Below are 23,007 nucleotides of genomic sequence, written 5' to 3'. Positions count from 1 at the left end.
GGAAGCTCAACTATTCAAAGTGTGAAGGGAGTGTGAAAGTGATTGAAATGATGCACTAAATGTCATTTGTTTATTCTACATGTATTATTTAATTTTCCATGTGAAACCTGGTTTATTAACATATCTTCAGTAGCTTTTATGATAAAAGCTTCAAAGGATCAATTTTCTGTATAAGAAATCATTTTCTGTAACAAAAGGTAACACTTCTAAATTGTCAGTCTGACAAAAAGGTGATACACAAAAAGGTGATACACAAAAAGGTGATACACAAAAAGGTGATTGTCACAAAAAGGTATAGTAATTAAACAGAATTAATAAATATGCTATACTGAAGCTCCTTAGATGCTTAATTTAATAAGGATTTAAAGAATAATCTCACAGTTCAGGAAGGAATTAAAATTGCTCAGAACAAGTTTAATTCAATTTTCATAGACACCTTACATTTAATGTATCCTAATTTATATTTAATTTTGAATGGATTTATATGTCTGTAAGGATTCCAGTTATATTCTTCTTGACAACTTGGGCTGAAGTGGTACAACAACAATTGACCATTAAAAATAACACTGCAGCACAATCCTGGGGAAGGGTGAGAAAAATCCCTCAGGAGGTGATGTGACTCTGGCAATGAAGTAAATGACACTTAGACTGGTGTAAGGGCACAGAGGCCCATATGCTGGCACTGTGGAGCTGTGCAGCAGCATGACTCCTTGGCACTCAATGCAGCAATGGAGCCAGTGTTCCTCTGGTACAAGAGCCAATGATGAAAGGGGCATTCCTGGGGATGGAGCTGGCTTCAGTCAGCTTCCTGCACCATTTTGGGCTGGGAATGCTATGTGATGCTGGTGCTGACATGCACCAGCAAAATCAGTGGTGCAGCCAATTGAGCTGCATACCACTTATACAGGGACAGGGGAAATGTCAGCACAGCAAGCCTCTTAGAAGTAATCCTTGGTCACAAAGCAACTACTTCCTCCCCCTTGAGATTGCACTGAGAACTCAGACATTTAACATGATTAATACAGAACTGAAAAATATTCCTGGTATCTACTTTTAGCCAGTTTTTCGACCACCACCAAGTGCCACACACCTGCCAACAAAAAAAGCTGCATGAAGAGGTACATGGGAAAACAGTAATTGAAGAATTCTGAGGAATACTGGGACATTTCAGTATCAATATTAGACGTGTTGCATCTTCCCCATTGTCTTCTCAACTGTCACCCCTCACCACAAATGGATCCCCAAACTACCTTCCAAAAAGCAGGAGATCTGGGAATATCCATCCCTTTATGCACAGTTGAACAGCTCCATTAACTTTTAACTGTAAACATTTAACTGTCAATCTATGAAATTTTGTGAAATATGCAAGTTAATTTTATATCTTACTAATTTTTCAGAGCATTGCCACATGTTTGAACATAATTATCACACAGTCCTGAATGTTTATTCTCTGTATTCTATATTTCTTTTCTAGCACCACAGAATCCTATACTGTCCAAAATTCTTAAGGACTACTTGCAAAATGCTAAGCCAATTAGCCTATTTTTTTAAAAAAAATACTCTTAGATCTTTGTCAAATATAAGCTTTGTTTAATTTTTGTTTGGAGGGAATAGTGGAAACTATAGTTTGTGGTTTATAGTTTATGACATAGTCAGTAATGGCTTACTGTGAATCTAGAATCCCAAGGGCCAGGAAATAGAGTGAGGACACTTGATACAGTAACGCTCCAGAAGTTAAGCAAGTCTAGGTCTATACTGCCTAAATTCCATGATAGCTAGAAATAAAATGCCATTAAATAAAATCAGACTCATTAGATAAGGTGATGAGAAAAACTGATGCTTTGAGTCCTTATTGTGGAGAAAGATGGGGAATAAATGAAGTAAATAAATAATAAATAAGGCTGAAGATGGGGGATAGAGAAAAGATAGGTTGATTGGTGACTGGAAAGAGAAACAGAGAACAGTGAAGATATGGGGGTTGCTAGAAGGAGGGGAAGGGGAAATAATGTGGAGAGGAAGATATGGAAGAAAGTGAAGTGCCTTCCACAAGTTCAGAGTTCCCAACTGCACAGCTGGACCTAGCAGCCAACACTGTGCAACTAGACCAGACCTGGGGGCCAGCACTATACAACTGGCCTTTAGTATATCTAGACAGAGGTAGATGCTGCCAGCTGCAAGGAAGGAGGGAAATCTGAAAAAGCAGATCAGCTAGTGTGGGAAGGAGAGAAGGATGCAACAAAAGGGGAGAGACTACAGGAAGTTTTAGGGAAGGAAAGAGGAAATAGTGGCACAGGGAAAATGAGATGCTTCCCTGCCAGTCCTTGTGGGTCCCCCACTTGTCAACATATCTCATTTGAACCACTGAAAATCTCTGGATACTTAAATCAAGAGACTGAAGGAAGGAGAAGACAAGACAGACTTTTCTACAAAACCAAGAAAAGCTCCAGGTTTATAGAAAAATCTGAAATATTTTTTTAAATTGGGTTTTTAACAAAAATGGGATTTGTACCTTTAAGAAACAAATGCAATTAGTAGCTACTGTGGTGTATGCCAAACCACCACAACCAATACCCTGTATAAGGCAGGTGGAAGGAGCAGGTTACTTTCCAGGACTATTTTGGCCTCCCAGTCCATTCCTGCTCCCCTCCTGAAAGGAGGCGTCAAAAGGACCAGGCTTGGCAGGAGCCAACAGTTGATTCACTATCACATGATTTGCATGATTCACACAAGGCCAGTAGCAACCACTTGTGATTTACAACTATTTGACAGTGGCTCCATCATGAATGCCATCATGCACAGTGTACATTAGTCCAGTCACTCACAGTGGATTTGTGCAGTGGTGGGATTCAAATAATTTAACAACCGGTTTCGGTGGTTGAATTCAAATAATTTAACAACTGGTTGTTTACAAGCACTATTTTAACAACCGGTTCTGCCGAAGTGGTGTGAACCTGCTGAATCCCACCACTGGATTTGTGGGTATAAAATGGAGGAGGTGAGAATGCTATAAATTGCTTGGATCCCCATTGGGGAGAAAGGGAGAGTACAAATGAATTAAATAAATAATATATAAATGTGAAGACTGGAGGTCTGAGGAGGTGATTGGTTGGTATGGAGAGGACATGAAGGCTGCCAGTAAGAGAGAAAGAGGAAATAATATGTGGAGTGGGACAATAAAATACACAAGTTTTCAGGGGTTCGCATTCTGTGTGTATGTGTGTATGAGTTAACACACCCACACCAGGTTCTTAAATAGTATTTTGGTTTAAAAGTTATGAGCATTCATAAATGTCATGAGATCTCAAACAGGAGGAAAAATAACAAAACATTTTTTCCTAGTACATAAGGTATTCTATTCTGCACCTTCTATAACATTTACTTCTTGTATTTGCATCTTTAGCTACTATTCTGCAGAGAAGCAAAACTATCTTTACTGAAAGGTTTTCATGAACAAGACTGAAGCAATTTCAAAACACAAAAGGTCAAATTTTAAACTGCTTACCATTTTTCAAAAACATTTCAGTTTTTACTGAAAAGGAAGTGAAAAATAATGGTCAAGATGTGTTCCGCATCTAATTAAACAAAACGTGTAGGTAGCACACTGTTCATATTCTAATATGACATTAAATTTTTCAGCATTTAAGGGTAGTTTAATAACTCATGCTGAAGAGACCATTAATAAATAACTCCGCAGTGTTTTCCCTAAATTTTTAAAGTGAAGAAAGATTAAAGTATGAACAAACAAAAGGAATTCACTTTGTTTTACAGACATCAGTAAACATAATGTAATCTAATGGCAAGAATGCAAATAAAACATAATAAAAACAAACTGAGAAATATTCTTTTAATAGCCATGTCTCAAAGAAAGTACAGTATACTTTACTATGGCACAATAAATGTGGTCTCTGTACATCTAGCAGCAAATAGCCATTTATGTTTCACATTATAGTCACTTGAGCCAAACTCAAGAACAAGAAAAAGGATTTTTCTAAAATATGGCTAATGCTACTCCCCACCCCACTTTTGTATGTGCTCATGAACCCTGCATTTTGATGCCCCCACAAGGTGATGCCCTGGCCAGCTGCCCACTTTGCCCAATGGGCATTACGCCCCTGAGCTGTGGGGTATATTACAACAAAGGAAAGGTTTGCCTCTTAGGGACAATGGGAGAGGCTTGAAGGGCCATGGGATAAAATGGGAGCCAGAAATGCCAACTGACTTGTATGAGCTCCAATGAAACACATTACAACATAAAAATGGCAATGAAAATGTTGAATGGATTTTGGATTAAGCTCTCTGGGCCAAGACAGACTGCTTTGGAACTGGAGTGATGGCCAGCAGAGTACAGTGATGGCCTGTGGGAGTAGTAGAAACATTCTGGGCTTGATATGACACCCCCAAAGTAGAATTATGGCCCCTGGGAGTAGCAGCAGCGTCCTGGGACTGGAATGATGGCTGCCAGAATGGAATGATGGTTCCCAGGAGTAACAGATATGTTCAGGGTCTGGAAAGACAGCCCACAGAGGAGAATGACAGCACTTGGGAGTAGAAGTGTTCTTGGACTGGAATGACAGCCCTGAGAGTAGCAGAATGTTCTGGGGCTAGAAAGACAAGTATAAATGTGAAAAACCGCCAGACCTGCTGCCACAACCATCGACACACATACAATATTTCTTAAGCTACATCGTTTACTAAGTGGAGGAAAAAATAATGATAAGAGTGCCCAGTTATCTAAGACAGTGTAAACATACAACGCATTCAACCATACAAAACATGTAAGAATCAAACAATTCCCTTAATGACAGTCCTTGCTGCCCTAACGGGGACTTGAATAATGCTGTATTCCTTCTCTAGAACCCGAAGTATTCAGAGGAAAAACATTCTATAATGTTGTTTGGAGTAATGTAGCGTTTTCATAAATACTTCTTCAGTAGAATGCTGTTGAATGTTCAATGTTGTAAATAATCTCTCCAAATGGATAATTCAGTATCACATCAATGCTGATTGCTTTACCATTTTCCAGGCACAGAATTCAAACCACAAAACACAAAATAATCTATCTTGCCATGTGTGTGGCATCTTAAAGATCTCTTGTTACATATAGTTAACGCATGTAAATCACTTGAGTTTGGAACGCAATTCCTTCTAGTGCTCTCCTCTCTTGATTCTTTCACAACTTCTGCTAAAATTCAAGTTTCCTTGCTTTGCATTATAGCCACCAAGTTTTCATAATTCTTGGGCAGTATAATATGCAAAAGCAATATTATGTCATCATCCAAAACTTTCCTGGTGTCAGAGGGATTGCATTCCTACCTCATTGTATCTGCTTAACACTAACAAACCAAGGCTGCTAAAAGATATATGTAACCAGCCTGCTATATGTTACCTCTGCCATCTGGGACATTCTTTCCTTGATCTTTAATTTATGGTTTTGCATGCTTTGTAGATAACTAGGCTTTCCCCCTGACACCCTGGTTTCATGAAAAACAGAGTTGCATCTGTTATCTTGTGGGGGCAGGAAGCTAGGTGGCTTTATCTTACTATCTGCCATCAACCTTAACACGCCTCAGCTTTGGGCCTGTTGTTCACAATTTCTTGGGAATTCTGGAAGGGGGAATAAAGGGGATAGCAAAGGCCAGGTTTGTCAGAACTGGCTTTGCCAAGCTTTGGTGCTTCAATGCCTCACCAATAAACACTACTGATCAATATTACAGAGTCCGTTTATTGGCTTCAGGTTCGAGACCTAACACCTGGCTATCTTCAGCTGATCAATTAACTTCAGCATTCCATTGATATGCTGATTCAAATCACCCCCTTCAAGAAATTGCTGGTTTGGCTTGAAGGTTTCCCCTTCCCTTATCCCATGACAAGGAGGCTATAGACCACCACCCAACAGCCACCATAGATGGCATACCACATATCCAAATTTCCATGGTTCCAAATAGAGATGTCTTCCAAACCAGTTCAGAAGGATTATTTTATAAGAAATTATTACAAACTGTAACAAACATGTGTTTCAACTGCAATGTTTCAATAGGTAGATGTCAATCTGCATGACTGATCTTCCACACTAAGATTTCTAGCAAACAGAAAACAGCATTTGAGGGAGACAAATCTTAGCCAGGAGGTTTTCCTGACTTAGTTTTATTTCCATACACATTTGACCACATTTTCCCCACCTATAGCCTGCAATGGTGCATTCCTGACACAGGGTTGGCTCCCACAGATGGAAATGGGTATTTTCTGCTTATTTCCATGTTCTGCAGACTTTTCATTCATTCTGCACAAGCTGTTCTAAGGGTCTGCTTGTCCACAAATGCAACAGAAGGAATTTTGGGCTATACAAAGGCAGATGAGGAAGTCCTGCTCTACAGACAGAAATAACTTCCCTCTGTGGAAATCCTCTGAAGGATCAAAACTATAGGTAAGCTACTTTTTCAGAACTAGACCTAAGTCTGTAGTCTCATACAGAAATATGAGGTTTCCAACCAAGTTTACACTAGATGAACTCTGCAGGGTAAGGAGGCTGGTCGGATTACATGCTATTGCTTCCTATTAATTCTAATTGATCCTTTCCCTTCCCATCTTACATGGTACACACTGAGACTGCTAGAATTCATCTGGAAAGTTATGAGCCTATCAACATGAGAGAAAAGCACAGGACTGAGTAAGTATTTCTACCACACATCAAGGAGATCACTGATCAAATGGGAAAACTGATGGAAAAACACAACCTTCAAACAGTTTTCAGACCCACCAGAAAAATAAAAGTCAACAAAGGGCAAGAGACCAGGAGTCAATTGCAAATTATACAGCTGTGGACAAGTAAACAAAGGGACTACAAAATGGAGCACTCTGACAAGAATTAAAGAACACAAATGGCACTGCTGATTAATCCAACCTGAGAAATCAGCAGTAGCTGAACATGCTCTAAACCAAGCTGGACGTAGGCTTTTATTTGAAGACACAGAAATTCTTGACAACTCTAACAGGTACTATGTGAGACTACACAGAGAAGCCACTGAAATCCACAAATACCAGGACAATTTCAAAAAAAAGGAAGAGTATGAAAATCAACAGTACCTGGCTACCAGTACTAAGAAAATAACAAAACCTAAAAACCAGAGACATTCAAAGGCAGTGCAAATGAGCTCCACCCAAACATATGCTAATACAGCTACAAACACAATTGCAAATGCAGTTGCAAGTGCAAATGCCAATATAGTTGTGAACATAATTGCAAATGCAACTATAAATGACATCCACCCTAACAAATGAAAATGTTCCTCACCCCTTGTGAAGTGGACAAAATATATACCCTGCCGTATAATCACCCCACAGTGTCACACAGAGAACCACATCTGGCCAGAACATCCCTCTGAAGATGCCAGCCATAGATGCAGGCAAAACATTAGGAGCAAAACCCACAACAACTACCACCACAGCAGTTTAAAGATGTTGCTGTGGCAGAAAAAGTGCTAGAAGCACTACACGATCGTTAGTAGTACCCCTGGGACTAACTGGCTCCAAAGTAAAAATGGGAAAAGATGAGTTTTTTTATGATTCCCATAGTAATAGTCACTTTTGAAACAGTTCTTTTGTACATGAGAATTATTCTCAAAGTTATATGTAGTTTAAAATATGTGATCATTACTTGGCTTGAACATGTTGCACTCACAGCCTGCTCATACACTGTGTCATGGACAGAAGCTGGATTTTCAGCATTCTTCCCTCAGGAGCCCTACGCGTATGCTTCATCTGTGCCAACACAGAAAGGCAGTACAGAGTTAACAGTTGTAACTGATTATAATTAATCAATTAAAAATTGCAAGTGCATAAATGGTGATATATTAGCTTATTATTCTCCCTCATCTTTAAAAACGAAAACCCAAAGTAATTTGATCTTCCAGATTTGCAGATTTTATAATGGATGGAAATCCTGAGGGATTTTAGAACAGCTGGATGAATTGTGTTATTCTAATTTCAACTACCAAAGGATTTTTAAAAGCTACTGTAGTTTAAGATAATCAATTTCTCATTTCCAGAAACATGATAACACTGAATATCAATGCATTGTCCTCAAACAATTTTCATATAACACATTGATTCTATTCATTAGGAAGCTAGGCTAGACAACTGTCAAACTCCCTGTTGATTAGAAACCTGGCCAAGGGGTATGCATGTTTCAGCTGTACTGGGTAGTTTGCTGGCTCATTAAGCATAAATTCATCTGATTCCTTACAAAAAAATTTGGGAAACGGGACATCATATTAGACTCCACGTTCCCAAGGTCTGTGAATATACAGTTTGTGCCATATTGTCTCACTATATAGTACTTTTAAGGTTCAAGAATACACATCTGATAAATATTATAACTAAAGAACTAAATAAATAGCCCATTGAAAAATGTAAAGCTGCATTTCATTTTGGATTTTAATTTATTGCAACAAACAAGGCAGATTATTCATTCAAGTAAAATACATATACAAATAAGTAAGAAGCTTGAACAACATCAAAATCTGTGTAACAGAGAATATTAATATCAGTATAATTAATAAACAGAAATAATAGGGTGGTAGATTTTATACTGATATCTCACCTTTCTTTCCGACCGAAAAACCAAAGGTGACCAACGTGATAAAATGAACATCAAGATAGTACAGTGGAAGAGGCCTTGGTGTGTCTACTTCCCTCTCCTGACTAGCGAAGATAGTGGTAGACAAGGAAGAAGTTCTGGCAGCCATTGATAAACTAAATGCTACCAAATCTCCTGGCCCAGATTGCATTCATCCAAGAGTTCTTAAAGAGCTCAAGCATGAAATTGCTGATCTTCTCACTTTAATATGCAACTTATCCCTGAAATCAGGCTCTATCCCTGAAGACTGGAAGATGGCCAATGTCACACCAATTTTTAAGAAAGGATCTAGGGGGGACCCGGGAAATTACAGGCCAGTCAGTTTGACATCTGTTCCTGGTAAATTAGTAGAATCTATCATTAAAGATAAAATTATAAAACATGTAGAAAAGCAAGACCTGCTGGAGGAAAGAGTCAGCATGAAGCTTTGCAGGGAGAGCAAATCCTGATATCTTACAAACTTACTAGAGTTCTTTTGAGGGGTGTAAAACAGGCATGTGGATAAGGGGAACCAGTGGACATTTGTCTACTTGGATTTCCCTAAAGGCTTTATGGACAAAGTTCCTCACCAAGAGACTATTAAGAAAACTCAGCAATCAAGGAATAAGAGGGGAAGTCCTCCTATGGATTAAAAACTGGGTGAGGAAACAGGGGAAGCAAAAGGGGAGGTGGAGTGTAAATGGGAAGTTCTCACAATGGAGAGATGTAGGGAGTGGTGTCCCCTATAAGGATCCGCTTTTGGGACCAGTGCTCTTTAACCTATTCATAAATGACCTGGAAGTAGGGGAGGTGGGTAAGTGTGGTGGCCAAGTTTGCAGATGATACCAAATTATGTAGGGAGTGAGTGAGAACCACAAAAGGATTGCTTGAAGAGCTCCAAGCGGACCTTGATAAAGGTATAGGTGGAGTGGGCTCAGAAATGGCAAAATGCAGTTCAATGTAGCAAAATGCAAAGTGATGCACATAGGTGCAAAAAATCCAAACTTCACATACAAGCTACAAGGGTCAGTGCTATCAAGTCACAGACCAGGGAAAGGGGATTTGGGCGTCTTAGTTGATAGTTCCATGGGAATGTCCAACTCAATGCATGGCAGCTGTGAAAAAAAAAGGAGGCAAACTCTATGCTGGGGATAATTAGGAAAGGAATTGAGAATAAAACTGCAAAAGATTGTCATTGCCCTTATATAAAGCAGTGAAAGTGCTTGACGCACTTGGAGTACTAATGTCCAGTTCTGAGGTCGCCACATCTCAAAAAAGGATATTGAAAGAGATAGAAAGAAAAAAGTGCAGAGAAAGGGCAACAAGGATGATTGAGGGACTGGAGCACCTTCCTATGAGGGAGAGGCTGCAGCGTTTGAGACTCCTTTAGTTTGGGAGAGTGAGAGGCGGCTGAGGGGGGGGATATGATTGAAGTCCTATAAAGAATTATGCATGGGGTAGAAAATGTTGACAGAGAGAAATTTTCTCTCTCCTTCTCACAATACTAGAACCAGGGGCATCCATTGAAAATGCTGGGGGGAAGAATTAGGACTAATAAAAGGAAACACTTCTTCACGCAACGTGTGATTGGTGTTTGGAATATGCTGCCACAGGAGGTGGTGATGGCCACTAACCTGGATAGCTTTAAGAGGGGCTTGGACAGATTTATGGAGGAGAAGTCGATTTATGGCTACCAATCTTGATCCTCTTTGATCTGAGATTGCAAATGCCTTAGCAGACCAGGTGCTCGGGAGCAACAGCTGCAGAAGGCCATTGCTTTCACCTCCTGCATGTGAGCTCCCAAAGGCACCTGGTGGGCCACTGCGAGTAGCAGAGAGCTGGACTAGATGGACTCTGGTCTGATCCAGCTGGCTTGTTCTTATGTTCTTATGTTCTTATGACAACTGCAAAATAATCTAGCCGATAATAGGACGGGGGGGGGGGGGGGGGGCCATACTTTCATACTTTTGGCAGCCGTCATACTGTTGGCCAAACTTTTGGCAGCCGTCATTTATCAAACTAAAAACAGAAGAAAATTTGCATGCTGCAGCTTTACCTTCATATTCTCTGTCAATAAAGTAACATTCTGATGGTGTTTTGGAGAGATGAAACACAAACTTCTCAATTAATTCTGCCAAACCTGAAATAAGCCAAAATGATTATCACAAAACAACATTATACAAAATTAGAACCACCTCCCCTGAAAAAATGAATGTATTTGGGGAGCCAAAGTCATTTAAACTACCATGTGTTTGTTCACACTTGCACAGAAAAACAATTCAAAGCACACATTCTGCTGTTGTATTCATGACAACATTTCTAACTTAAAGTTAAATTTGAATGGCTTCTTTAACAATCTATTTCAGTGTAAACTGAAAGGGGGTCTTCTGTTATCTTTCAGTCCTGCAAGGATTACTCCTGAATTAATTGGACAGTTTTAATATAAAGAAAATTAGATGTAATTAGATTGCTGTATCTGTCTACACTGTTCTATGCACACAGGCTGAAGGGAAAGTATGGCCTTCATCTTGTAGTAAAGGTCAATGTACTTTAGAATTTGTATTCCTTTGTGGATGAAGCAGCAAACTTTCCTAGTTGTATGCTCTTCTTATTCAGAGCCCTAAATGTTCTCCATGGATACTTTGTCTATGCAAGTAGCATAATTTAAATGAATAGAAGAGCCCTGAAAAGGAGAATAGTTTTTGGGTTGGTTTTCATACAACAGGCTGACAACATACAACAAATTGAAACTAAATTTTGACAAGAAAGGTGTAATGCTAGATGGGAAAATGATCTTTGTGCTATTCCATCTTCTATTGGGTCCAGTTAGCCCTTGTCGACATGGCTAGGAGCCTAGAACTTAAGACTGGATCCATTATTACCAATGGAGCAGGAAATGAATGCAGCTGCAAAAATACTTTCTTCCAAGTTGAACTTTGAAGATGGCCCCCTACTTTGACTTGGCCAATCTGGCCACCTCCACCCACACTACAGTATTATCAAGGATAGGCTACTGCAATGCTCTTTATGTCAATTGAGAGACTCCGACTAGTGCAGAATTCTGTAGCTCAGTTATTATTAGGAGGTAGAAAGAATAACTCCACTGGCTGCCCATCAGCAGCAGCGAAACTACAGAAAATGGTGCTCCAGGCAAGCACTGAAATTGCCCCAGTGCAGCCTCCACAGTGGGTCAGCAAAGTCTGGGAGGAGGGGGGTGCTGAGCACCCCTTGTTGTGTTAACTAAAAGACAGACTCTGTAAGAAAGGAAAGGAAGACATTGTGGGAAGGAAGGAAGCAAGCAAGCAAGCAAATAGCAGAAGCAGGTGGGTGTGCAGCCTATCCTGTTGACTGCAGTAATTTTTACTGTATAATACACCTTGACACTCAGAAAGATGGACTGTAAATAATGTGAATAAATAAATACTAAAATACAATAATGCATCAGTAGTGTCTGCATGGAGGAACCTGTAACAATTGCCCTTTCCTGTGGATATTTCCCTGTTCTTTGGTTATTTTTTCCCCTGTTAATTGATATATGTATATTTCCTAGCTTCAGCTTTAACAGTGGTGTGCTGGCAAGTTAAAAAATTATAAAGAGCCAACAATTCACATGAACTGATTATCCTGAAATAAAGTTATCTCCAGGCTTGCTAATATGCTTTTATGAATTTGGTGCTTAGCTTATTCTATAGCTGCTGGTAGCAAAAGAATTTATCAATTTTCTGACTTCAATGTTAACAAAGTGTAAATATCACAGAATTATTTTCATATGTCACAATAGAGCTGCCAGTACAAATAATATGCCCTGCATTTTGGTAATTGATATGGCATATTAAAAAGACATTCCTTTCTTACCCTTTACAAGTTCATTAATTTTAAACATCAGGAGTTGCAGATTAATATTTATATTTAATAGTGTCTGAAGAAGTGGTTACATATCTTTGCATTCAGTATGATACATATGATTTACATTATCTAAGCCAAGGAGAGTCTGGCAGTACTCACATAAATTGATGGTGTGAATGCTAAACTATAATACATTTTGAATACTATTCTAAATACATTTTAAAAATTGCTAGACAAACAGCAGGCATAAAAATACTACCAGGCTAAAGATGCAACAAAAATCTAATTTAAAAGCTGTTATAATTCAAGTTGGTTATCCTGGCAGTCATTTATACAAAGGAAAACAACTTTGGTTGACTTCCAGTTACCATTTTTAATGTAATTTTTGTTCTTCCCCAAGATCCTAGATCATCAGTGTGCTTCATAATTACCCCTGGAACAGCATTCCTTATGGTGGAAGTATAAGTTACAAGGGAAACATGGTGTTACTAATGCTGTGTTTCCTCTCTATAGCTAATGTAGAGGCAGGAGAGGATTTATAAAAAAAAAAAGCGGGCAGCCATAAAAGAAGTCAGTCATATTCACACATACCCAGTTGAAAATAGAAGATAATTGATAGTTCTAAATTAATCCTCAAAAAGGATTAAAGTCATACCAACATATCTGATAAACTGGTTTATATTTTTCCTACAAAAGCCCTCGGATTATTTATGGAATCATCAAGAAAATATGATTTTAAAGTAATTTTCATCTGAGGAAAAAAATATCTATATACTTACTTGTTCCACTCACAACATATGGTTTTCGTTCTATGATTTCACAAAACTGTCTTTGAGTATCTGCAATCCATCCAATTTGTTTATCTGGATTCTTTAGGGCAGATAAAAGTTTGCTTACATCATCATCTAAGAGAAAGGCAAAAGTATTATAATGAAAACTGTAACTTTATTTTTAAAAAGCCAGTGTGGTATAGTAATTTGAGTTTCTCACTAGGATCAGCGAGAGACCAAGTTTTGAGTTCCCACTCTGCTATCGAAATTTGCTGAGTGATACTCTGGGCCAGCCACAAAGACTTACCTACATCACAGGGCTATCATGAAGATAAAATGAAGGAGAGAATGATGTAAGCTGCTTTGGTTCCCCAGTGAGGAGAAAAGTGGGGCATAAATTAAGTAAATAAATAAAATTCCTTAAAATATTCCTTTGAAATATCAGCTAAAGGCTTCCCGTTAAGTATGTTTTTTTAAAAAAAAACAACCTAAAAAGGAGGGACTCTGCCCCATGCAGTTATTTCCACTATCATTCAACATAGTTCACTGAAGGAGCCACAATAAGTACTGGGATAGCTATGTCTGAGAAGAGTCCTGCCATGTTTACAGAAACCACTTCAAACGGTATGTGTTCAGGTGATGTCTTGTTAGATTTGTCCAAAAAGGCCCGTAGATGCATAATTTAAAAACTAAACAGAACAAAAGGTAGCTCTAGCACTTCAATAAAGTTTGAAGAATGTGGTTTGTGTGTGTATTTTCCACCATTTGGATCAAAAAGGAGTTGCATTCTGTATAGATTCCAATACAGGCTCTTGAAAATGCTTATAAAACATACTCTTCAAGAAATGCTTATCTTTAATTTGCTGGCTTTGTATTACCCAACAGCCTAACTTAACCAGTCAGAAACTGATATTTTGCAAAAAGATGTCAACTCTTACTGAATATATGGAATCTTTGATTAATTGCATCTTTACAACAGTCTTGTGAAATGGATTAGCTGTCTAATCTAAGATCAGCTGGTGATTTTCATGATGGAACAGAACTTTGAACCAAGCTTGTGCCTGTTAAAATGAATATTCTAGCCATTATTTCACACTGGTCACACGAAGGGAATGAACTCAGAAGTTACAAACAAGTCACTTTTCTTCTAAATGAGACTGAGCAATATACTCTATTCCCTCAATGTACAACACAACTGAAGCTTTCCTGGTTGGCATTTAGGTGTTTTAACAAATATTGGTTTGTTTCTTGCTTAAAGATCAGATTTTAAATCATAAGCCATCTTAGTCTGTAGATAAGAAGAAACTATAATTTGTTAAACAGCCTGTGATTTGGTCATCACAACAAACCATAGTTAGTCTAAATAAGAAGTCATCAATATTAGCACAACAGGCAAGAGGAAAACTTCCTAGCTTATTTCTGTCACAAGCCAGTCATGATTTATTTGTGACATTTAAAAGAAGACAGAGTCTTCTGCGAATCAAACATATCCATGCCTCTTGGATTTGTAAGCTGGTTTATGAAAGCTGTCCTGAGACAGCTGCTGCCCCTGCCTCCAGGGCGGGACCCGCTTCCTGAGACTTGGGCAAGCCAAGAATCACTGGGGCTGAGGTGGGAGGGATCAGGAGCAGCTGCTGCATTTTGCCGCATCAGGGACCCCGACCAGGCACCTCACTTCTCTCCCTCCCCCCAGGTACAACAACAAGCCATTGACCACTTGCAGTTGTGCTGGTTGCAGTTGACAAGAGCCAGTTGCCCAGAAAAAGGCTGCAGATGAAGAAGAAGAGGAGGAGACAGAGGCAATGGAGAGGAGAGGAGGCACAAGCTGGGTGTCATCCTCATGCAGCATAGGGCAGAGCCAGACCCCTGTGCTGAGGAAGCGAGAACCAAGCCAATGGAAGAGATGGAAAAGAGCAGCCAGAGCAGAACTGGGCCAATTGTTAATGGCCAGGCCTTGGCATCTGAGGAGGAAGGAGGAGTTGTGCCGGGGAAGGAGGTGGGACTCAGGGGTGATGGACAGGAAGAGGAGGCAATACAGCCAAGGAAAGGTGAGGATTGTCAGATGGGGCTAGAGGGACAGGACAAACCCTATAAGAAGAGAGGGCCCATATGAAGGAGGAAGTTGGGTCCACCATTCCCAAGGCTGTGGAATTGTATGGATTGTGAGGGAGAGGTATTTGGTAAGTCCTCCCTCATCTCTGAGTCCATGGAAGGACCTGAGGTGCTGGAAAGCCTTGCAGTGAAAAAGATGCAGAAGGTTGTCCTGTCTATTGAGGGTGCCACATAAGTCAATAAAATATTCTTCCTGTACTAATTGAGAAGCACTAAAAATGAAAGCATGACACACTGACCGTACCTACCTTGTGCAAATCAGCAATTAGAAGATATCTGGACACAACTCAACAAATTATAGAGAAGTGACTTCTAAGCAAGATAAAGTTTTTATATGGTTTAAATAATTATAACACCTGCTTTTTTTTAAAAGGATGGATTTATTGGCACATAATAGCTGAACGATAAATAGCAGCCACTGATTCAACGGTGGCAGCCATTGCGGCAGGGGTGAGCAAAAAGGCAAAGAAAAGGGAGCTTGCAGCTCAAAGGTGCCAAAATTGCAGGGAGCTGCAATGATTGGCCCAAGCAAGAAAGGCGGGAGGACCAAATACATAAAAGCGCCACACCCCGAGCCTCAGCCTTTTTGGCTTGCCGAGGCTCAAGAGCGGCATGACCCACCCACCCTCAGTTCAATGGTTAATAGTTGAATTGTTATACTTACTTCATAATTGTATTTGTCGCAGCCCGGCGGGTTGGCAACGGGAATTGCAACATCTGGGGGGAGAAGCCGAGCCAGGCGGCTGGTCTTCTCCATGGTTGTGCCCTTGGAAAAGGGCGAGGGGTAAGGGGCCGGTGCTGTGCCGGGTATTTAGCTGGAAATCGACACTCAGCAGGTGGGGTGGGCAGGCCAGTAAGCAAGCCCGGGTAGGTTAACCGCTTTCCAGATAGCCTGAACTCCCATCAGTTCACCAGCATGGCCACCGGGCTGCGCTGACAGAGGCTGATGGGAATTGTAGTTCCTGAACATCTGGAGAGCCGCAGGTTCCCTACCCCTGCGGTAGGCTTAGCTGGTGCCCGACACCCCAGCAGGCGGGGGTGGGGCAGGCCAGTAGGCAAGCCGGTAGGCCAGGGGTAGGGAACCTGCGGCTCTCCAGATGTTCAGGAACTACAATTCCCATCAGCCCCTACCAGCATGGCCAATTGGCCATGCTGACAGAGGCTGATGGGAATTGTAGTTCCTGAACATCTGGAGAACGCGGAGTCCCCCTGACAAACTTAGCTGGTGCCGACACCCAGCAGGCGAGGGGTGGGGCAGCAGGCCAGTGGGCAAGCCGGTGAGCCCCAGCGGTCAACTCCATACCCAGCAGGAAGGGTTGAAGCTGGGGGTATTCACCCCTGGGGCTCCCAGCTTCATGCACAATGCCCCAATGGAGATTGGGGACAGCATGATGTTGCGACCCGTTTGTCTGCCCAGCTTCTTGTGTGTTCAATCTTGTTTACCAGTTAAATTAATTGGGCTGCAGCCCAATCCATTTCCAAACTCTGTTTTGGTGTGTTTATTTGCCGGGGAAGGGTCTCACCATCGGCACGCAAAATATCATAACTGTGGAACTTCGCAGAACTTCTGCAACTAAAAGGTGTGATTTTTGTACATAAGTGTCTAAACTCTGTACAGCTACATAGAGCTTGTAACTGAGGCTTAAAAAATATAACTGCTTTCAAGATCACTAAATGTACCCTCTGATGGGTTTTTTTGTTACCACACTTGCAAATTCAGCAAAATTCAAAGCAAGAAAAAATGCTATTTGATTTCTGGAGTTAAAACTTGCATTTCCTTCTTTGTTCCTTTAAACAGCCTGTTATTTCTGCTTCATTTCAACTTTTTAATATTACACTTAATACTTAATTCTCTAAAAGAAATTATCACTTACAATTGCTGTTTTATTTGTTTTCCTGAAGAACATGCATTTTAAAATAGTTAGGGGCTTAATAATTTATACTTAAGTTGTTTTCCTAGCACTGGAATTCATTTGACCAATCCAGAGCAATGCAAGACTGCATTTCAAAGCACAGTTATTCTAATCTATTTAGTATGCACATTCTAATGCCAAGTAATTATACCAATAGGATTCTTCATTTGTCTGGTAGTGCAAACCAAATTCAGTTTTTTTGTCTCGTTTTATCTCTCCCTGGCTCAGAAAAAAAAGCCTTTATACCAGTCACATAATCTGCAGTGCTAGAGGGTCTCTAGCCCATCAGGGAACCATATGACTTGCATTCACCATTGCCATGTTTTCTAGGCACTTCTGCAGGACAACATTTTTAGGAACACAGAAAGCTTGAGGGTTTAAGACAGATGTGTGGAGCATCTTGCTCTTTACCATCACTATAATGCACATACCCCACTCTTTAGTATACCTTACTCTACAAGTTGTTTACCTTCCAGAACACCAGCTGGCAGAGAACTTACTTCATACAATCCTATTATTTTTATGTTAAGTGGTATTATATTTGTTATAAGCCATTCTGACCTTATAGAAAATGTCCTAAATAAATGAATTTCCAGAAGCTCAGCCACAGTAAACAGATGGAAACCTTACTGTGAACTGCCAAGCAGCTCTTCCAATATGGCAGAATGGCTCTGACAAAGTAGGTTCTAGCTCCAGAAAAACTTGTGCCAAAATAAATTAGTTAAGTATTTAAGCTGCCACAAGACTGTCATTTTGGACGTAGCAGATTCACAAAGTTAGTAGAATTCTCTGGAATTTGTCTCTCTCCATTGATAGCTAAGGCATTCATAATTCTTTGGTACAACTGCAAACATCATACTATTTTTCCAGTAATCTATCTTTTCTTGAACCAAAATTAAAATTCAAGGACTTGCTGTGTGGAAGGCAGAAGATGATTAAAGCATGCTTTCTTCCACCACATCTGTTCTCAGATGGGTGGGAAGGGATTTCTTAACATAATAAAACTAGAAAATTCTAGACCCCCACCTGTTCTGCTAAGAACCAGTTATTAAGCTCCTTATCTGTACTCATGTACAGATAAGGCATATTTTTTTAAAAAACCTAACATATCTTTTCTGTTTTATTTTTGCAAATGTTACAATGCTTCCCAAGATTTTACAATGCTTTCCAAGATGTATCATAGGGTGATACATTAAAGATTCCACTACATACTGAACAAGTTTTTCTAAAACAAGTCTTGAGTTTTGAAAAAATTCTCTGTAAAATACTAATTTGCTCCCAAAGTTCTCTATTTGATTTTCATATAGAATATCTGATTGCTTTTATTATGGAAATCTTAAACTGCTTAGATTAATTTCAAGGAACACTCATAAAGTTATCTGTAAACAGAGATGATAATATCTAAACAAAGATGGTATTGTTAAGCCTAATGATTTACATTATAAGCAGCAGCACAATAGACCCAGTTACCTACAATTTTGACAAGTTTTGCACAAAGATCTGCTCTGGGGAAAAATATAGCCTGTAGAAAACAAGGACTACATTCAGCAAATATTTAATGGTCTTTTGTTCGAGCTCTCTCCAATAAATGTTTATATATCTTATTTATCAATTTCTGATTCGATTCCCGCATAATTATATCAAAACCATTATATACTTGCTCAATACCCATCTTCCAGTGAAAACAGAAGTAGGAACATGAAAAAAAATGCATAACCAATCAGTTTATCTTTGGTAGTCATACATTTAGAGGATTTTGTTTTTGATCTCAGTTTAATATATTCTAAGATTTGTGTATCCTTGGTTGACCTATTAATCAATGAGGAATATGGTAATGAATGGAATTTGTAGGATTGAAGACGGCAGGAATAAGTTAGTTTCTTAAAGCCATAGGGGAAATCAAGTTTGGAACATTTTATTTAGTTGATGTTAATTAATGGAATTTTGGAGACTGTATCATTTTGTATCATTTTGGCATTGTTACTTGTTGAAATATGATGAATAAAGTTTATTTGCCACCGTTGACAAATACAGAAATAGATTCATATTTTCAATGAGTCCATTATCTTGAAATATATCTAATAAATAGTTTTCAGGTAACATTTTGAACTTTAGGCCCAGAATCTTTTGCACTTCAATATGAATTTTTTTCCCCATTCCAATCCATTCATTACCATATTCCTTATTAGTTTGTTGATCTTTTTACATCCCCATTATAGATGAAAGTGGGAATAAGATTTATCTATTTTCGCCAGTAAGGTTAAATACCACCTGTGGAAAACTTTACTGAAGTTTTCTTTTAAATCAATACTTAGTGTATACTTTTGATGATTCTTCCACGTTTCTTCCCATTTTGCATATAATATATTTTTTCCAAGATCTTGTGGAAGAATCTTATTCCCAACTCTGTTGGAAATGTGGAAAAAAGATAGGCTCCCACTTTCACCTTTGGTGGGGATGTAAAAAGATCAAAAAATTAATCAATAAGGAATATGGTAATGAATGGAATTTGTAGGATTGAAGACAATAGGAATACGTTAGTTTCTTAAAGCCAAAGGGGAAATCGAGTTTGGAACATTTTATTTAATTGAAGTTAATTAATGTAATTTTAGTGACTGTATCATTTTGGCATTGTTACTTGTTGAAATATGATGAATAAAGTTTATTTTTAAATTTTAAAAAATCCCACATTCCACTTTCCCAAGACTTATTTATTTATTAATTAAATTTTGTTGATGAATGCACAAAGTAGACTGTGGAAGCAGAACTGTGGAAGTTGTCAAGTACAGAAGCCTACTATTAACAAATCCATTAGATAACAATCGAATTCCATGTTATACATTTTCTGGACTCTTCAGACCATCATGCTAGTAAACCAACATTTGTACCTTGTCTCACGTCAGTTTTTCTAGGAAATCCAGCAAAATAGCACATTGGACAAGGATATGATGAAAACATTGGCCAGGGATATGGATCATCACCCTAAGGGGTACAATCAAGAATACTATTAATACTGTACTGAGAGTTTATCCATTTCATTCAGTCATCCAATTAATCTCACTATTTGCAGCTTAGGGAAATATACAAAGCCCTGTTACCGTCATACCTAACGAACTGAATTTATGCAGTAAAAGTTAATGCCAACACTTTATGTAATTAAAAATAAATAGTGAAAAGTTAACTAACTTTTCTCCTCTTCACTTACAGGAAAACTACTGTTTTTAGAAAAATACTTTATTTAAAATTGGGTACACTGATTTGCCAAGTCATACTGTACTGACAATTCCAATTTCATTTTTGTGACAGGGACAATCTGTGGAAAGCACAGCAGCAGACAAGGGAGAAAACTGCAATCCAGAGGGGGTACAGTGACAGCACAGCTGAGCCACCTCCTAAGCAGTTGGCTGCATTGCAGCCAGCTCCAGAACGGCAAAGGAAAAGGCCAGTCCCCAGACTTGGAAAGGTGGCACTGTTAGGAGACAGTCCAAAACCCAGAGTGAAGGAAATAATACCCCAGACAACAGCACTCAGACCCCCATGATAGCTAAACCCTCCCTCTATGAAGGACTTGCCTAATCACAAGGCAATCAGGAGGTCTAGAAAGAAGTTGTGTTGACATGGGAAGCATGCTCTTGGAGAAAGATCTGTCAGGCACACATTGGCAGCCCCTCCCCCCCCCCAACCTGCACCAAGATGGTGAAGGCACCAAGGTAACATGGGGCATTCTGACATTCCCATGTGAAGGGGTTCCTAGATGAGAGGAAGAGGCAGCAGCATCCCATGCCACACACCTTATTTGTTGTGTGTATGTCTGGAAAGATGTTTATGAAGGGCATGGGCCCTACTATTGGCTGCTGCTCGGGAGCTGGGTTGGCTTCCACCACTGCTGCATTGACCAGCCACTTGGGTCAGGTTCCAGAGCTGACTGTGGCAGTCAAGGCAAAGCTTTGCAGATGAGGGGGCCTTTTTCGCAATCCAATAACGCAGCTCTATAGGCTGTGCCGTGGTTTTGGCTGGTGTAACTTTACATTGAAAAAATGGCAGTTCTTAGTTCAAAAGGGATTGGGGAATCGACTAACAACAGTCCAATCCCAAGGAATGTCCCTTCTGGCATGAGCCCCTGTGCTGAAGGTGAGCTGTCATGGCATCTCTGCAGTTGCCCTACATTGCACTCCCACACTGCTCCCCAGGGCTGGCATATATGTCCTGGAGCTGCCATAAATGCGCCTTGGGATGACACAAGTGGCATTTATGCCAGAGTGATGTTACTTTCACAGCACTCCCCCCCCCCACCTTGGGAATGTGCTGGAAAACTCTTAAAACGTTGTTTCATCAATGGAATGCTAATGAGATCTTTAGGTGACTGGTATCACCAATAACATTCAAATGGTATAAAAACGATAAGTCTAGATGATCAACAGAACTGTTCTAGAAGAAAAAAGAAAAAGGAACTAAAACTAAACAATATCAAGCATTTGATATAAACTGAGCACTATAGTACAATACAATTATTTTATTTAATTCAGAAGGCAAAGGCTGTAAATATTTACTTGTTTTTTTAATTATTTCAAACATGTCTATCTTGCTATATCTCCTCAAATTCAAGGCAATTCTTGATTATTAGTTCTTAACAGTATCGTGCAGAGAGGTTGGAAAACATATATATATAACCTTATGCAGTATTCTTGAAGGTAAGTTCCGTTCTGTTGGTCCTCCAAGAACATTTATTCTAACAAGAATATGGTTTCTTTCTACGGATAAGCCATCAATTATAAACTCTCTGCAATAAAATAAAATAAATTACTTTTGTATTACTTTTGAAATAACTTTAAGAAGAACGGTGCTCAAGGAGATGGGTAAGTCACAGGGTAGTTAGACAGTTAACACAGATATTTCTGACAATTTTTTCCAAGTCCTGTAACAAGAAGTAAATATGGAGCTGCAACCAAATACAAAATGCATAATCCTTTCCATGCCTCCGCTGTCCATAATATAATACAATCATGATACCCTTAGTGAACCAGAGAGCACTATGTTACCTGGGCAAATATATCACCACTTACTTCTAAGAGATAGCAGATGCCAAGAGTGAGTATTAAGTGAAACAGAGCATCATTGGAAAGATATTACGGATATAGAAGTGCTTCCATTCCTGTTAGGTTGAAGCTTCTTTGGTGATCAAACTTAGGATTTTTCTATGTAGCCAGGGCATTTCATATTGCATGTATTTAGCCATAAATGTACAATTATTTGTGATCTGTCAATTAATTTTTTCTAGAATGGCTGAAGTGATGAAACTCAACACCATCAAACAACATCTGACTTGAAGGATAGGGTTCTAGTCTTCATTACAGGCAGCAAGTCATCTCCTTCACATGTAGTAATCCCTTGCAAGGAAGGAGAGTTCCAGTTACACAATTCTCAAGACACCCATTAAAGGTTCTAGACAAAAGCACAGAACTTTTCGGTCCATCAAATAGAAATGGGTGAGTTAAGAAACTCTGAATGAGGGACACACAAGTTACAAATTGCGATTATAATAATATTTTAAATTATGATTACTTACCGAGTGTTATCAGAAATTGTGATGGCATTCTCTTTTTGAGCATCTAACAGCACTTCTGATATTTTATACTGAGATTCTAAAAGTAAAAGTATATCTAGATCACAGCATAACACATTTAATAACCTGTAGGGCACAAAAAAATAAGAAATTACAGAATATTAGTTACTAATCTGAAAAAAATCTATT

At 39.2% G+C, this 23,007-nt stretch overlaps 1 protein-coding gene across 8 annotated transcripts in view; it reads right to left on the bottom strand.

Moving 5' to 3' along the window:
• Positions 1 to 23,007, bottom strand: part of TBC1D32 (TBC1 domain family member 32) — an 88,474-nt gene that overhangs the window by 19,592 nt on the left and 45,875 nt on the right. For all 8 annotated transcript variants that reach the window (XR_007244113.1, XR_007244112.1, XM_048492089.1 and 5 more), the window contains exons 25-29: positions 22,822 to 22,944; positions 21,927 to 22,035; positions 20,144 to 20,237; positions 13,240 to 13,365; positions 10,671 to 10,754 (exon numbers count right to left, since the gene is read on the bottom strand). Coding sequence is in view for 6 of the 8 variants with exons in the window: in XM_048492089.1 (XP_048348046.1) it covers positions 10,671 to 10,754; positions 13,240 to 13,365; positions 20,144 to 20,237; positions 21,927 to 22,035; positions 22,822 to 22,944 (536 nt within the window). In the remaining 2 variants the exon portion in view is untranslated. The remainder of the gene's footprint in view (positions 1 to 10,670; positions 10,755 to 13,239; positions 13,366 to 20,143; positions 20,238 to 21,926; positions 22,036 to 22,821; positions 22,945 to 23,007) is intronic.

Source organism: Sphaerodactylus townsendi, linkage group LG01, assembly GCF_021028975.2.
Source record: "Sphaerodactylus townsendi isolate TG3544 linkage group LG01, MPM_Stown_v2.3, whole genome shotgun sequence".
Taxonomy (NCBI): domain Eukaryota; kingdom Metazoa; phylum Chordata; class Lepidosauria; order Squamata; family Sphaerodactylidae; genus Sphaerodactylus; species Sphaerodactylus townsendi.
Note: the sequence above shows the minus strand (reverse complement) of the source record. Positions and strands in the feature narration are given on the sequence as shown.